The sequence below is a fragment of the Nannospalax galili genome, unplaced genomic scaffold (genome assembly GCF_000622305.1).
Source record: "Nannospalax galili isolate Female #2095 unplaced genomic scaffold, S.galili_v1.0 scaffold999, whole genome shotgun sequence".
NCBI classification, from domain to species: domain Eukaryota; kingdom Metazoa; phylum Chordata; class Mammalia; order Rodentia; family Spalacidae; genus Nannospalax; species Nannospalax galili.
The window spans coordinates 892,846-909,032 of NW_008344824.1; the positions used below are offsets into that span (position 1 = coordinate 892,846).

The window sequence follows — 16,187 nt, forward strand, 5'->3', positions numbered from 1 at the left end:
AGGATTGCTGGTATGAAGTCACAATTTACTCTCCCAGAGGCTCCAAAGCTTCTGCTGATATATGGGGATGATCTGTCCCCCTCAGAGATATTCTGACACACAGATGAAAGGTTAATATAAAGGGCAATAAGATGTATGAACCCCAAAGTGATATTTCCAGACAAACCTATTATATCCTGAAAGGTCTATTGCTCTGGTAGATGATCTTAAAATGTGTTCCAAGATGGATAGGAGCAGGGAACAAGATAAAAGGCAATGATATCAAACCTGAGATATTAATTCTTCTTTAGACAAATGATAAATTTTCTGAATCTGTAGCAAGGAGTAGACTGATTATATATAACATTCAGACAATCTTCCTCTTGAAATATTAACATTTAGAGAAGTCAAACACGTCAATGATCTTGTTTCAGCATGGAACAAATGGGTGGGGTTATTTACAGGGTAAGGAATAGAGAAATGAATTTGAACAATAATTGACACCTTTAAAAAAAAGGTCAAAGACTGTAAGGTGCATTCTCAATACTATAATAAAGAAAGAAAGAAAGAGATCACCTATTTATTTTACAAATCCTGTTTTACTACTGTTTACTTTTTCAGTGGAGCAGTTTCCTATGCTTAAGGAACCACAAGTAGATGTGACAGAAGTAGACAGTGCTTAAAAGTTGAAAGAACAGAAGTCTGTATAGGAAATCTAAGTAGACAGACTATACAAGCAGACACCAAGCAATTGAGCTCCTAGGTTTCAGGAAAGTTTGAAAGTGAGTTCCTTTCATCAGAGGAGAGGCAGAACAGGAAAAAAAACCAAACAGTGACTACCAGTGATGATTATACAATCTCCATGTGGTTACTTCAGTCAGGCAGACCCCGCACATCTTATGATATGTGTAAGAGAGTCAGTAACATTAATTAACTCTCAGAAAAGTAGAGTTGGGAGTACTGTGATTGAAAGACACTGTCACTTACTAGGACATCGTTCTTCTTCCTCTGTTGGCTGCTGCTTCGCTGGCTTGGGTGGGCCTTTGATTTTGTATACCAAAGCACGCAGTTTTCCTGTCCAGGAAGTGTCCTCCTCTTCTTCCTCTTCATCCTCCAAGGGAACCCCTAGCAAGCAACAGAACAGAGTACAGAAAATGAAACTGAAACCTTTAAGTATTAGAAAAAATATAAAAAAACTACTTCTGATTCTTCTGGGACATTTTAAAGAGGTTATAGGCAGCCTCCTGTGAATATTTTTCTATACCATATCTTTTGAGAAGTTGTGGAAAAAGATGATTTCCTGTGTCCCAGAATATCAAATTTAATCCCAAAGCTTTACTTTTGCTAACCTATACTCAGAAGAGGCTCTAGAGTCTCCAGAAAGACAGACTCAGACTAACATTTATTCAAATGAAAACCTCAGCCGTTTTCCATACATCAATTACTCAACTACTCATGGACAAGCATCAGAAATGCCCAGTCACATATAAGCAGCAGATATGCACCAAAGCAGCAATCGCTGGCTTAGAATCTTTCAGGGAAGACACTCACCTCCTCCCATTAACTACAATAGCTGAAAAGAAAAGGGATCAGAATCTCAGGTCAGGTGGGGGCAGAATATGCCAACTATGATCACTGTAAGTAAGCTGGTGCGGTGTTCATACAATCAACCATTGCCTTCTTTCTCCAGACTCCTCCCTGTTCCCCCTGTGTACTTCGTAAAGACTCTTCTAGGCTTTCAGTCATTTTGGCTAGGGACCCTTCCTGTATCCTCTCTGACCCATGTAGTTTGGATAAAGTCACTTCTTGAACAACTGGTCCCAAAAGGTTAAACAGAAGAGAAACGTTCCAGCACCTCACTGGCACACTAAGGAAGGAATCAGGAATGTGCTCCTGCTCTAGCCAATCCCTCAGCAGCTCACCACAGTGAACAAGAAGGTCCTCGTGGAAGTCATACAGCTCCTCCCGGATTTCCTCTGGGCAGGGACAGTTCTCTCCCAGTTGAAAGTTGAGAAGCATATTGATCTGCGAGGGCAAAAGAAAAACGGCTAACTGGTTCTTCATGTCAGCCAGAGGAACTCAGGTCGTGTCTAAGACATCAGTCTTTCAAATTTTTATTTAAAAGTTTTTGGGGGACCAGGGGAAGTAAAAGCGGCCAACATATAGAGGTAGTTTTCTCCTTTCCCTGATTCTAAAGGTAGTTTATTGATTGCATAAAAATTGGAGACTATCTAGAGTAGAAAATTCACCCTGATCCCAACACCCCATAATTCATCTTAATAATATCTTAGTTAAAATGTTCCAACCTTTATGTACACCCACACAGATTCAAACCACACTCTAGATAAATTTTCTTTAAAATCTGATTTTCCACTTAATTTGTCTTGACTATTTTCTTAACATGAATTTAAATAGGTGCAATGTATTTCACTCTATGGATAGCTAATAATTTATGTAAAATTAATTTTCTGTTATGATATGCTTGTTTCTATTTTATTTTTGGGGGATAAACATATGATGTGTGTGTGTTCATTTGTGTGTGTGAATCTGGGCACACCTGAGCCATGACACCCATGTGGCAGTCAGAAGACAACATTGGATGTTTATTGTCAACTTCCATGTTGTTTGAGACAAAGCCTCTGCTGTTTACACACCAGGCTAGCTGGCCCATGAGCTTTCGGGGACCCTCCTGTCTCCATTTCCCATCTTCCCACATGAGTAACATGAGTATTGGGATTAGAGAGGCTCACATTATGTATTCAACTTTTATGTGGGTTCTGAGGATTTGAAGTAGGGTCTTCTTGTGCAGTGAGGGCTTTTACCTACTGGGCTATCTCTCCAGTCCTGTTTGTATTTTTCTTAGAAACAAAGTTGCCTTGAACAATTGATGTGTTTTTTATTCACCCGACTGATCATTTTCTTAGGATAAACTCCTATAAGCAAAATGAATGGCGCAACAGGTCTTCTTGTACTAATGGCTTTTTGATATGAATTGGTAAATTGCTTTTCAGAAAGCTCACAACAATTTGCATTGTTCCAAATTTATGTAAGTGTATATATTACTTTGCTATCTCTATTACAGTAATGAGAGTTAACATATTTTCAAATATTTTCCAATTAAATGGGTGAAGAATGTCTTATCCCTGTTGCTTTAATTTGCATTTAACTGGTGAGGCTGAGCTTCATTTTTCCACACAGAAAGACCAATTTTATTTCATATTTTAGAAATTTTTTTTCTTTTCACATTCTTGCTCCATTTTTCTACCAGGTAATTAAACATTTGAAAATTATTTAGAGAAGTACTATATACATTTCTCAACTTCAACTCTTTCTAATGCTCACTAGAGCTAGATTTATTGAGTTTTTAGTAAGATTTTAATTTATTATCTTTTGACTTTTGAGGAGTTAACACATGAGTATTGTGTCTGCAGTATTTCCATCCCTCCTACTCCCCACCAACTCCTCCCATGTCCCCCATTCCCTCTCAATTTCTTTTTTTTCTTATTTTATTTCTTATTTTATTTTATGTGTATGAGTGCATTGCCTGCATGTATGTGAGTGCACCTGTGTCGTGCAATGCCGTGGAGGTCAGAAGAGGGCTTCGGATTTCCCTGGAACTGGAGTTAAGGACAATTCCTAGCCGCCATGTGAGTGTTGGGAATCGAACCCGAGTCCTCTACAAGAGCAGTCAGTGCTCTTAAATGCTGAGCCATCTCTCCAGCCCCTCCCTCTCAATTTCTTATCCTCTTTTTCATTATTATTACATGTACATACATGTATTTATAAATATTTTATATATACAAATGTACACACACACAAACATAAAATGTACTGAGTCTATGAAGTGGTGCTTGTGTGTACCTGTATTTAGGGCTGCCCACTTGGGGTGAGATAACCTCCCAGGGAGGTAGTCCCTGGAGGATATTGATTCTCCCTCCCTCCACATTCATTGGTCACCTATAGCTCTCATCTGGAGGTGGAACCTGTTGACATTCCCTCCATCCACCTTGGCATATCAACTCGTTTTGTCATTAGGCAGATCTTGTTAGACTACCATAGTGTGGAGAGTTCACTGGTTCGGCCTTCCTGTTATGTCTAGGCTGCATTAACTAGCAGCAGGTGTTTTATCCTTCTGGCTCTTCCATTCTTTTTGCTCCCTCTTCGATGATGCTCCCTGAGTCTCAGGTGTAGAGGGTGCATTGTAGATCTATCACCTGGGGCTGGGCACCTCACAGTTACTTACTGTCTGTGTTTGAACTGTAGTGAACTCTGTAATAGTGTCCATTTGTTGCCCAAATTAACTTCTTTAAAAAATATTTATTTTTATTTTATGTGTATGAGTGTATTGCCTGCATATATGTGAGTGCACCTGTATTATGCAACGCCGCAGAGGTCAGAAGAGGGCTTCAGATTACCCAGGAACTGGAGTTAAGGATGGTTCATAGCCACCATGTGGTTGCTGGGAATCAAACCCAGGTCCTCTACAAGAGGAGTCAGTGCTCTTAACTGCTGAGCCATCTCTTTATCCCCCTTCTTTAATAAGTGGTAAGAGAAACAAGATTTGGAGCTAGGATCCATACATAAGGAAGAATTTCATTTTATTTTTAATTATTTACTTATTTATTTTTGAGAGAGAGCCTTCTCATGTACCCTCAGCTGGCCTGGAACTCGCTACATTGACCAGCTGGACTAGAGTTCAGAGATCCTCCTGCTTCTGCCTCCTAAATTCTGGGATTAAAGACCTGTATTACCACACCCAGCTAGTTTTTGTTTTTGACATGTAGATTTATGTCCTGTGGTCACTCTACCACACTTCTATATAGTTTTATCCTAGGGAGTCTTGATTTTTAAAAAATATTTCATTTTTATTTTATGTGTATGCGTGTATTGCCAGAGGACAGAAGAGGCCATCAGATCCCCTGGAACTGGAGTTATGGACAGTTGTTAGCTGTCACATGGGTGCTGGGATTCAAACCTGGGTCTTCTGCAAGAACAACCAGTGTTCTTAACCGCTGAGCCATCTCTCCAGCCCTGGAGTCTTGAATTTTTGTGTTTCTCATGTGTTCCTCTGACAGTCTGGTGAGTCTCATAAACTGATTTACAGATTAATATTTTAAAGAAGACATACAAACTTGCACTTCTTTATTAGCTGACATGAAGAGAGCCAGTGGCAACTCTCAAAGCCCATGTGATCATAAGCAGTGATGAATGTGAGAGATATTTCTAAACACTATAACTGCTACAAAGTGCCATGAAAAACATGTGACTGCTATTGGTGACAAAGTAGGGTACTTGCGTTGTGTCTACATTAATCATGAAAAGTAATGCCAGCAGAAGTCAGTGAAAATTAAGCTACTATTCATTTCCTCCATGTTCCTGGACTTTGGAATACTTCTCCAGGACCATAACCTCAGATCAGTGAATACGTGGAGGGACTAAAGAGGCAACTTAAGGTAATCTTGTGCCTTTTGCTGTCTCAAGCCATGATATTCCACACATGAAACAAAGGGTTTTTCTCCATCTGTTAAGGACTTCTAGGTTGGAAAATTTCCAATCTCTCATTGAACCTTAACATTATTTGGAAGACTTTCATGCAGAACTTCTATTCAAAATCTTTTTTAAAATATATTTTTATGTGTGTGTTGCCTATATGTATGTAAGTGCACCCATGTTGTGCAATGCCCACAGAGGCCAGAAGAGGGCGTCAGATCTCCTAGATCTGGAGTTATGGATGGTTGTTAGCTGCCATGTGGATGCTGGGAACTGAAACCAGATCTTCTGCAAGAGCAGCCAGTGGCCTTAACCACAGAGCCATCTCTCCAGCCCTTGAAAACCTTTTTGTAAGTGAGCAGGGGTGTTATTTGTCATTTATTGTTATCTATTAAATAAACTAGAAAAATTAAATTATGATAATTATATCAAGGTAGATAAGTTGTTTATTAAATAAATACAAGTTCTTAAAAATGGTTTCAAAGTTAGAAAATGAATCTCTTTGCTAAAAGATTCCTTCTTTGATGGAAAACTTAGGAAGCAGAGCCCCACTGGCCTAGGGGACATAGAGCCAAAAGATGGCAAGATGGGCCAAGCATTTTCTGATGGCCATGTCCTCCCTTTACTGAAGGCCTTTCTGAAGTGAAAGGCTGGCTGACCTTGCTCAATTTGCCATCAACCATGAGATTAATATAGTTTTACCTTTTGTATTTGGTTGTGTTCCTCAAGGAGTCTTCCCCACTACTTTTTTGTTTGTTTGCGATAGGGTCTTCATGTAGCCCCAGTTGGCCTAGAACTCTCTATGTAGACCAAGTTGGCCTTGTTTTTTTTATGGAGATATGCCCGCCTCTCCTCCCAAGTGCTGGGATTAAAGGCATGCATCACCACGCCTGGCTACTTTTAATCCTCTGTGGATACGAGGATTATAAGCTTTATCTTCTCCTTGGAGGTTGTCAAAGAATAACACCTTTAAAAACTCTAATTTACAAATGTCTTATTTTCCAAGTAATTCTGTATTGCTAACCTCTGATGTTGGTATAAATCCTCCTCCAATGACACGAAATGCTTCCTTATGTTGAAAATTCTATGGGTAGGTCTCCTCTTGAAGTAAACTCTCTAGTACAGGTGGAGACGGAGTAGGTGAATTCCATAGCCTTAGCCCCTTTTCCTATTTTATTTTAGTCCAGCAGCAATCAGCATTGCCTGAAACTTGCTAACAATGAAAAACTTGGAACCTCACCCTACACCTGCTGATTCAGAGACCTTAGGAGTGAGACCAGGGAATCTGGCTTATTAATAGTTCCTCAGGTGACTCTCTATTCAAGAATCAGTGGGTCTGTGCATTACAGAAGAATTTGAGTTACAGAGTTCTGAATGGTTTCTCTGTTTAGAAGACTGATGGAAGATGTAATAGAAGTCTTAGGGAGGGCAGAGGAGAAAGTCTGAAGTTAGAATTGGAAAAAGAGGGTGAGAGCCAACATTTTCCTTCCAGAAGTACAGACTATGCCGAAAGGATAACTGTGGTTGGTATTGGCTGGGTTAAAGAGCTATTAGAAGACTTGTGAACTCCATTTACAGAGGCACCGACTGAGGGTCACAGAAGAAGGCATTAGGGTGCAGGTGTCTCTAACACTAAAACTAGTGGTAGATCAGGTAATATTTACAGAATTCTTACTCAATGGAAGGGGTCAGGCTAAGCAGTCAGAATAAGTTATCTCATGTTATCCTCACAAGAACCATGGGTCAAAAATACAAACGTTACCCACACATAGCAGCAGAAGAAATTGAGACAGAGAGGTCAGGAACCCAATTATCACAGGTGAATGATGGGGAGAGCCAGACCTGGAGTGTTGTCTCTGAAGTCAATACTAGTGTTTGTAAACACTACATTGTCTTCCAGTATTTCACAAGTGTATGAGACAGTGGTCTTTGCTCAGTGGCATGGGGAGCATTCACATTCACCACCAGTCTAAAAGCAGCCTTTAACATTTGTAAAGTCCTCAAGAGTACTTTTGAGCAGTAACTGGGGAAACAGCATACTCATGCATTTGACATAGCACAATGATCTATTTTAGCCAATCCCAAGGGCCCTCTCATTTTGCAACTAGAGAGATGATTAGCTTTGCCTTCTTTTTAGCATATCACTCAAGTGAGTCTTTCCAAAGCTAAGATATGTGGTCTATTCATAAGCGAATATAAATATCTATGTTCCATAAAATAGGTTAGGAAAGTAATTAGATGAAGTTGTAGTTAAGCCATTAGTATAAAATAGTTGTAATTATATGGACAACAATGAATAGGGCACTTATTAAATATATATAAGATCAAAAATGTGGTTTGAAATAGGACTCACCATGTATGGCAGAGTGCATAGGGTTTGGTGGGGGCATAGGGGGAGGCATGGATTGGGGAGGGGTCTGGATTTGAGTGGGGAATGTTGTATGAAATTTAAAAAGCTCAATTTAAAAAAAAGATGTGGTGTGAAAGACAAAGAACAGATTTCTTCACTGCAAGATCTACCTTCTTTTTGAATACTTAGGGAGAAGTAACCAACTAGCCTGGAGAGTGTAGGTGCTGCTGAGTGGGGATAAATGGAAACTATTATTCCAGGAGATGCCACACCCTCATATAGACTCTTCTCAAACAAGCCTTTGATCTTAGCAAGGACAACCATGGGTGGGGTATACAAAGAAGACAATAAATTATAAAAAAATGACTAATGGGAGTGGAAAGATGGCTCTGCAGTTAAGAGCACTGACTGCTCTTGCAGAGGACCTGGGTTCAATTCCCAGAACCCACATGGTGGCTAACAATTACCTATAACTCCAGTTCCAGGGGATCCAATGCCTTCTTCTGATCTCCACAGGCATTGCATGACATGGGTGCACTTACATAAATTTAGGCAATACACTCATATACATAAAGTAAAAATAATAAACAAAATATTAAAAAATGATTCATGATGTATTCCAGGCTTCATAGGGCTAGGGAGACTTAGTGATAGCTACTGGCTTCAGGGTCGTGGGAACATTAGATGAGACGGTTAGGCCCCAATTCTCATAATCATAAGACAGGGCATAGCAACTATATATTTTTCTGTCTTAGACAGATAGTGACTTTTGAAAAACCTTATTTCATTTTTATGCCTATGAGTGTTATGCCTGTATGTATATTAGTGCGCCCATTTTGTGCAGTGCCCACAGAAGAGGGCACTGAATCCCTTGGAACTGAAGCTACAGGCAGTTGTTAGCCACTATGTGGGTGCTGGAATTTGAACCCAGGTTGACTGCAAGAGCAGTGAGTGCCCTTAACCATCTCTCCAGCCCCTGAGAGGTAGTGACTTTTGGAAGGATCAGATTGAGAACTGTGACTGAGGTATCAGCTGAACCCCAATAATGGTCTGGTTTTCTATTCATTAGTAAAGACATACATAGGGGAGGGGAGGGGAAAGGAGGAAGCTCTACCCTCTCCTCGGTTTAGAAAGGGTTATTTTCCCAGCCAAGATAATTGGCATGCACTCCTCAGTCACCACTTGCTTAGGATTCAGCTTCTTTCCTGGTGCTGTGGTGGGTCATTTGGGTTTCTGTAGCTCTTCAGTCTGTTGAGGTCATCATAAAGGTTTCATGTGTCCTGTCCTGGAATTTCTAGTTGTTCCATAAGAACTGGATGGCAGCTCAGGATGGACTCACCTGCTCCTGGGGTGGTGAGCGGAACTCCCTGGTCTTCCGGGCAGTCAGGGCTGCAGACATGTTGAGGGCTTGCATGAGTTCATCGTAGCGGAACTTCTGATTTGCTTGCAGCTTGGACACGTAAATGTCACCAAATGCCACAATAGCCTCTACTCGGTGTTGCAGCTCGCAGTCACAGAGATAGCTGAGGAGCTCACACATCTGCAAGGAGAGTATGCATGCACAATGCCTATGGAACACACTCTGTGCACAGTGGTGAAGCTGTCAGCACCTCACTTTACAGACGACGGCACTGACACTTAGGTAAGTATAACGGTTTGTCCACTGGCACATAGGAACAATGAAGCTACTGAATCCAAGTCTGACTAAATCTGGAGATGTGGATTTCAACCATTAAGGGAATGAGAGAGAAAAGAGCTCACTGAAAGCAGCATTTCTAAAAACATGCTTTGCCGGGAAGCCCTGTACAAAAACCAGGCCAATTGCTGATGTGAGTCTTACTTGTCTGTCTGATACCTCCCAGCTGTCGTGCATGGAAAGCCGAGACCCTTCTCCTCAGCTCCATTTTTCCCTATGGCTGTTCACCTATACAGTTCACCTGTGATTGGTCTTTTAAAAAATATTTATTATTATTATTTTATTTTAGGTGTATTGCCTGCATATAGGTAGGTGCACCCATGTTGTGCAATGCCTATGGAGGTCAGAAGAGGGTGTCAGATCTCCCAGAACTGGAGTTAAAGATAGTAGTTAGTTGCCATGTGGGTGCTGGGAATTGAACCCAGGTCCTCTGCAAGAGCAACCACTGCTTTTAACCACTGAGCCATCTCTTCAGCACCACGATTCTTTTGTTATAATAATCTTATAATTCTGTAAATTTAAGTTGTTTTTTACATAAATTTGAAACTGTGTGTGAGAAAACTTTAAAAGATTGGGGGAAATCATAAAAAATCTAGAAATGTGTTGTTTTCCCGTTACAGTTGCGCCTCACTTAGTGATGAGGATATACTGAGACATTCATTATCAGGTGGTTTTATCACTGTGAAAACATCATAAACTAAGATGATTATTCTGCCATTAGGTGATATCATCTTATGTGACCATTGTCATATATGTGGTACATCATCAACTAAAGTGTCATTATGCAGCACATGACTGGAACTCTAAACTGATGTTCACTGTAAGATCCCCAAACTGGCAGTCATAGATGCTACATTCCAAAGGTCACTTATGAAAAGGAAGAATTCACGTATCAACAGGGGATTCACATTAAAGAAAAGGTTTTGGCTCTATATTATAAATAGTATACTTTTATGTTTTGATAAATGCTAAGGGGTGGGTGTGTCTATAATTTGTTACATTTCTCATTTGTAATCAACATCTTGATTAACTGAACACCTACAAATCCCTTTACATTAGGTAATAAACTTTTACTATAGGTTACTTCACCATAATGCATTTTATGACAAAATATATTTCATATATTTTTATGAGAATATTATTTAGTATTGTATTTTTCTATCATCTGAATTTTAAGACAATAAAGCTCAGGCTTTGGACCAGCTGCTGACTTGGTGAGTTCATAGATCTAGCAAGCAGCACAGGAACAGGTTTGGGTCCAGGGAGGGGCTGACCCAGGCTCACTGTGCTACTCTTCACCTTCATTTCTCTTTTTCTCAGCATCCAGAACACAAAGGTTAGCAGCCATAGCATGTGACTGATGTGAGGAAAAACTGTTGTAGGCAATGTCAAAGGCTCCTAGGTGGTACCAGGGTCAGTTTTAGAAGCATGATCATCTTTCTCAGTTTAGGTAACAGTTATGTGAACGCTGGATTAATAGGGCCATATCATATTAGTGCAATAACGTAGCTCAGTGGGAGCAGGCAATGGGTGTGATGCTCCCATGAGCCAATTCCTTTGTTACTTTGGTTACAACCAAAGTCTCATCCTCCTTGTAAAATAGCTACTTCTCAAATAATCAACTGGGTCCCAAAGGCTCATAGAAAAGGGAGAACCCACACTGGTAAAGCAACTTCTATACCAAGGTATTTATTACATTTCAAAGTCTTACTGGCAAAGGTTAGCACTTTCATTTTGGCTCGGGGACGCTTGGTGAGCGTAGTAGTCGACACTGAAAATAAGCATCGCCCAGGAGCTCTCTGTGCAGCTCTACTTGATACTTTCATTAGCAGAGTCAGGCCAACGGCCAAGCCCCTCACACCCAGGCTTTCCTCTCTCCCTCTCAAGCACTCTCCCAAAGCACGCGCTTGGCTCCCCTGAGTTACCTGCAGCTTGACAGACTCAGGTAATCGGGTCTGCAGCAATCCTTTGACTGGTGCCTCCTTGTTTCGCTCTTTGCTGGCCTTTTCTCCAGCCTCCACTGCCTTTTCCTCCACCTGAGTCACTTCTTTTTCTGCTCCCTCTTCTGTCTCCCCACTGTGCTCCCCAAACACAGAGGGATCGATCAGGAGGAGGATCTGGCGAACGTCATCATCATCAAAAACGCCCATGACTAGTAGGGTTCCAATGAGTTTCAGTACAGGCACAAACTGAAACTCCACAGAACCCCCAACAGGGTCTCTGATGTGAGCCCCGCTACAGCGTACCGCCTCCGTCAGCATGCTCAGTGCCTTGGTCTTGAGACTCTCCAGGGGAATCTCAGGGCTCTGCTTCTGGTGCTCCTCATTGGTCACCACGAAGCAAGGTGTAGAGAACCTGAAGCCTGGCTTGAGGCACGTCCTCGGGCCCACCCCAGGCAGTCCGTGCCTCTTAGACTCATCTGGGTATAGGCGGATATTCCTGGTGGCACTGGTGATGGGGATGATATACTCGTTCTTCATCATCAGCTTCCTTTCCTTAGCATTAGCCAGGTGGATGCTAATGAGCAAGTCATAGAAACCAGACCGAAGGAGGCCAGGCAAGTACTTGTTGTCAATGGCATAGAACAGCTGGGAGAGGTCCACATGGCTGCAGAGGGCATAGGCCACTCGGCTGTTTCCCAGGGCACACACAGCGCTGTACAGTCTTAGTGTGTGGTAATGGAACTGCATCAAATCCTTCTGCTCACAGAGCTCCAAGATATCCACACACCTGAGGATGGCACAAGCAGTCAACCACTCCATAGGGAGAAGCAGGTGTCAGAATTCAGTGTAAATGCACTAAGAAACCCCAGGCATTTTACCAGCTCAATGGCAGCAGAAGGGGCAAAAATCACTGCCACACTTTAACAGGGTATTTACTTGGTATAGCTTCTAAGCTATAGTCTACACCCAAGTTTATAATGGTCCCCTTAATCTAATTACAATATCCCAAAGCCTGGGTAAGACATTGGCTTATCAAATACCAAAGTATCAAAAAGCAAAGGTCCCAAATACAAAAACACTTAGGAATATAAAAATGACCTGTTTTTTTCATTCATTGTTTCAAGTGGATCCTGTTTCTTGACACAGCCTCTCAGAAGATGTGGCTAACACCTCTGCCAGATTACCACGTACATTATATGTGTCATCCAGCTCTGCCAGCACCCACGAGACTTTCCCTCCCTGGAAAATAAATCTATCTGCACTGTTGTTCAGGGAGGAAGTATTTTCAAAGTGAGACGAGTTGCCTAATCCAGATAGTGTTTTATTTTTGACGTTAGCTACCTACTTAACTGTGTTACTCTCTTGCTCATATAGACCTAGGGCTGGGGTTCTGGTTTCTCCTTAGATTTTCATTTTGGTTTGCTCCTCATTGTGGGCTAGGGACCTTTGAGATGGGCTTGTTGGATGGGCTCCTGTTTTTCTTGTTCTTTCTAGGCACTCACCTATCCCTGGCAGCTCATGATCCCAGGGGATACCCAAATGGGGGCTCTGCAGGTGTCAAATACCTTTACTCGCTACACATGCTATTTCAGTTGAGGAGCTCTGATGATGACAAGCAGAACTATGAAGCTTACTCTGCTCTATGTTTAGAAACTATGTTAGATTTCACCTATATAATTGTACTGTGTTTAACCCAGCAAGATGTGGGAGGCTTTCTCTTTCAGTGTGCCTGGAGGATGTGAGCGGCTTACCAAGCCCACATAGCCAGAAAGTGAAAGTGCTGGGAATAAACCCAGGCCACAATCTTTTTGACAAGGGGACACCAGGACCCTAATTCCTAGCTTTCTAAGTCAAGCTGGACACAGGTCATTCTTTTTTTTTTTTTTTTTTTTTTTTTTTTTTTTTTTTTATCGTGGCAGGCGATTTTTTTTTTTTTTTTTTTTTTTTTTTTTTTTTTGGTATTTTTGAGATAGGGTCTCCTTGTAGTCACAGCTGGCCTGGAACTTGTTATGTAGACCAGGCTTGCCTCCATCCCACAGAAATCTGCCTGCCTCAGCCTCCAAGTTCTGGGATTAAAGGTGCGTGCCACCACGCCTGGCTCATTTGCCCCCCGCCCCCCATTTTTTTTGACAGGAATAATATCTATTTCAGGATTATTTGGCTTTTAATTAAATTTTAATGTTTCCTGATTCCAGGCCATCAGAAGGTCCTGTGGCTGGTGCATCATGGTATATTCTTTGCTGTTCTTAGTGAATATTAACAAAGAAAAAGGGAAATATTAGAAACTGAGGTATTATGGAAAACAAACAGTCATCTTGGGACTGAGCAGGGCCCACTGAGATGCTCCTAGTTCCCTTTGAGGCTTCCTAGCTTCCTCTGTGAACCCCTCCAATACCTGTTTTCCTCGGGGATGTGGAGTGCCATCATTTGCAAGGGCTCTAGGCACTGCACCACCCAGCCATGGCGCTCGCTCACTCGCTCTGTCTCCACTTTCAGGAAGCTGCTAGGCATGCGACTCCAGAGCACAGGCTGGATAGTTTGAACGTCCAGCCGAGGTGGACACTGTGGGACTGGGTTCTTCTCCTCACTCTTAAATACAGCTGCTGACAAGGGCATTGCATTCTGGAGCAAAGAGGAAAGAATAAAACACATGTAATACAGAGATTCTTAGTTGCTCCATCATAAGCCTGACTCAGGATAATCAATACAGTATAATTAAAGAAGGACTATATGTCCTTGGGACTTTTAAGGGCTTTTCCAGCATTCATTAGGACCATAGGCTATTTGAGTGGCAATATAGTCAAAATAGGAGGGAGAAAAGGAAATGAGAACCCATGTTTCATTATTTGAACTTCACTGGCAAATGAAAGAGTCAGAGGGAGGCAGAGAGGTAGATAACAAACAAGATCTTCCCTTCCAGGTCTAGGATCCTCATGAAGGTCATTGCTGCCTTCTCTTAGGATGGCTATTAGATGAGGGGACAGATAGATACCTTCAGCTTTCCAAGTTCAAATTGAAACAAAGAAGTGCTTGTAGGCTGCAGGAAGACTGCTGGAAATACTTTGGTATTGGGCTCCACCTGAAAATCAAAACAAATCAAGAGGTTTGCCCAGGGCTATGAGATCACAGTGTGCTAAGCCACTCCGTGTAGCACTCAATACTCTCATTTAAGGGCAGCTGAAAAAAAGACAAGGAGCTGGCTGGTCATTCCCCACTGCTCAGACATTGTCGGAGACCTGGAGTGTATTTCTGAAGACTGTCAATGCTCCTGGCCTTAAATACTTTCTGCTTTGGGCTAAATGACCTCACACCTTTTACCTTCCTCTCACAGTTACCCGCAGCCAGTAGCTTTCCTTACTGAGGCAATGTACGATGGATGGCTATTGAACAGGAGGATGGGCTCTCTGTCTCGGAGGATAGAGACACTGGACACATGGGCAGCATCATTGCTAAATGTGTCTGCACAGAGGAGATGATGACTGAGGGCTAGGCAGTGACTCCTGACTGTTTCTAAAGGCAAATGGAAGTCGTTCACAAGGTCAGGGAGAATCTACAACAAGGATTCTTAAACACAGTCTTATTGACATTTTGGTCTATGGTAACTTGTTATAGGAGCTCAACTATGCACTGTAGAATATTGACTGACATCTCTGTCCTCTGCCTATTATGTGTCTGTGCCCCTAGCATGCACCTAACAATTAACAAAGTCTTCTGACATTGCCAAATGTTCTGGGGGCAGAAGCACCCCAATTGAGAATTTATGTTCTACAGGCAAAGACCTTGAGGTTCTTCATTGTAATATGAACCTCTCCTTCTTCCTGGTTCCTCTGGACATTTATGAAGTCTTTTTATCATGCTTTACAAATATAATTCTTATAATAAAATGTTTGAGGTTCTCTGAGTGCTTTTCAGTTGCATCTTACATGAGACATGTGGATTTATTTGCTTATGAAATTAGAGTCTCCTTTGTTCATTTTGATGTATGTGCAAACTCAGAGAAGGTGATATTCTACAATGTCTCCAAGAGAGTCTGTGGCAGACCATGGTGAAGATGTGGTCTGCTCCTACACTCCCACTTTAATTCACCATCTGAAACCTGTTGCCCTTAAGCAAATGTAGCCAATGCAGAATGCTTGCAATTCTCCCTGCCTACAAATTCAAGAGTGTGTAGCCATGCCACCGTGTATACCCTAACAAAGCATTACCCATAGAGTCTGTCTTTTGTTTCTAGCAAACAGAAAGTTGCCAAACATGTGGGGACCATAACTTCTTTGAATACCTCTCCCATCTGAACAGACTGGAAAGATTCTGTAGTTGACTTTGGAAGGTAAGTTGCCTTATAGAGGGCTTGTGGGAGGATCACAGATGAGAAATTCTAGGGCTCTCTGGGACAGAGTGGTACCCTTGCTGTAGTCATCATAATATTGAGACCCTAGTTTTGAAAATACAGGGAGCTGAATTCTGCCAACAATTGCATATTTGAAAGAGGATGTGCACCCCAGGAAAGAATGCAATCTGGCTGATACATGGACTGCAGCTTTGCAAGACCCTAAGCAGAGGACCCAGCAAAACTGTGCCAGATTTCTAGCCCACAAATACTTTGAGATAATAAATGCATATTATTTTTTTTGTCTTTTTGAGACAGGGTCTCCCTGTAGCCCCAGCTGTCCTGGAACTCACTATTAGACCAGGCTGGCCTTGAACTCACAGAGATCCACCTGCCTCTGCC

The 16,187-nt window shown here is 41.8% G+C and overlaps 1 protein-coding gene across 1 annotated transcript in view; it reads right to left on the reverse strand.

Annotated features, from left to right (window-relative positions):
• Ryr3 (ryanodine receptor 3) overlaps positions 1–16,187 on the reverse strand; it is a 595,983-nt gene that overhangs the window by 183,387 nt on the left and 396,409 nt on the right. Inside the window, exons 33-38 of the mRNA XM_017800130.2 lie at positions 14,451–14,537; positions 13,854–14,080; positions 11,441–12,245; positions 9,159–9,359; positions 1,902–2,004; positions 967–1,104 (exon numbers count right to left, since the gene is read on the reverse strand). Of these exons, the coding sequence (XP_017655619.1) occupies positions 967–1,104; positions 1,902–2,004; positions 9,159–9,359; positions 11,441–12,245; positions 13,854–14,080; positions 14,451–14,537 (1,561 nt within the window). The remainder of the gene's footprint in view (positions 1–966; positions 1,105–1,901; positions 2,005–9,158; positions 9,360–11,440; positions 12,246–13,853; positions 14,081–14,450; positions 14,538–16,187) is intronic.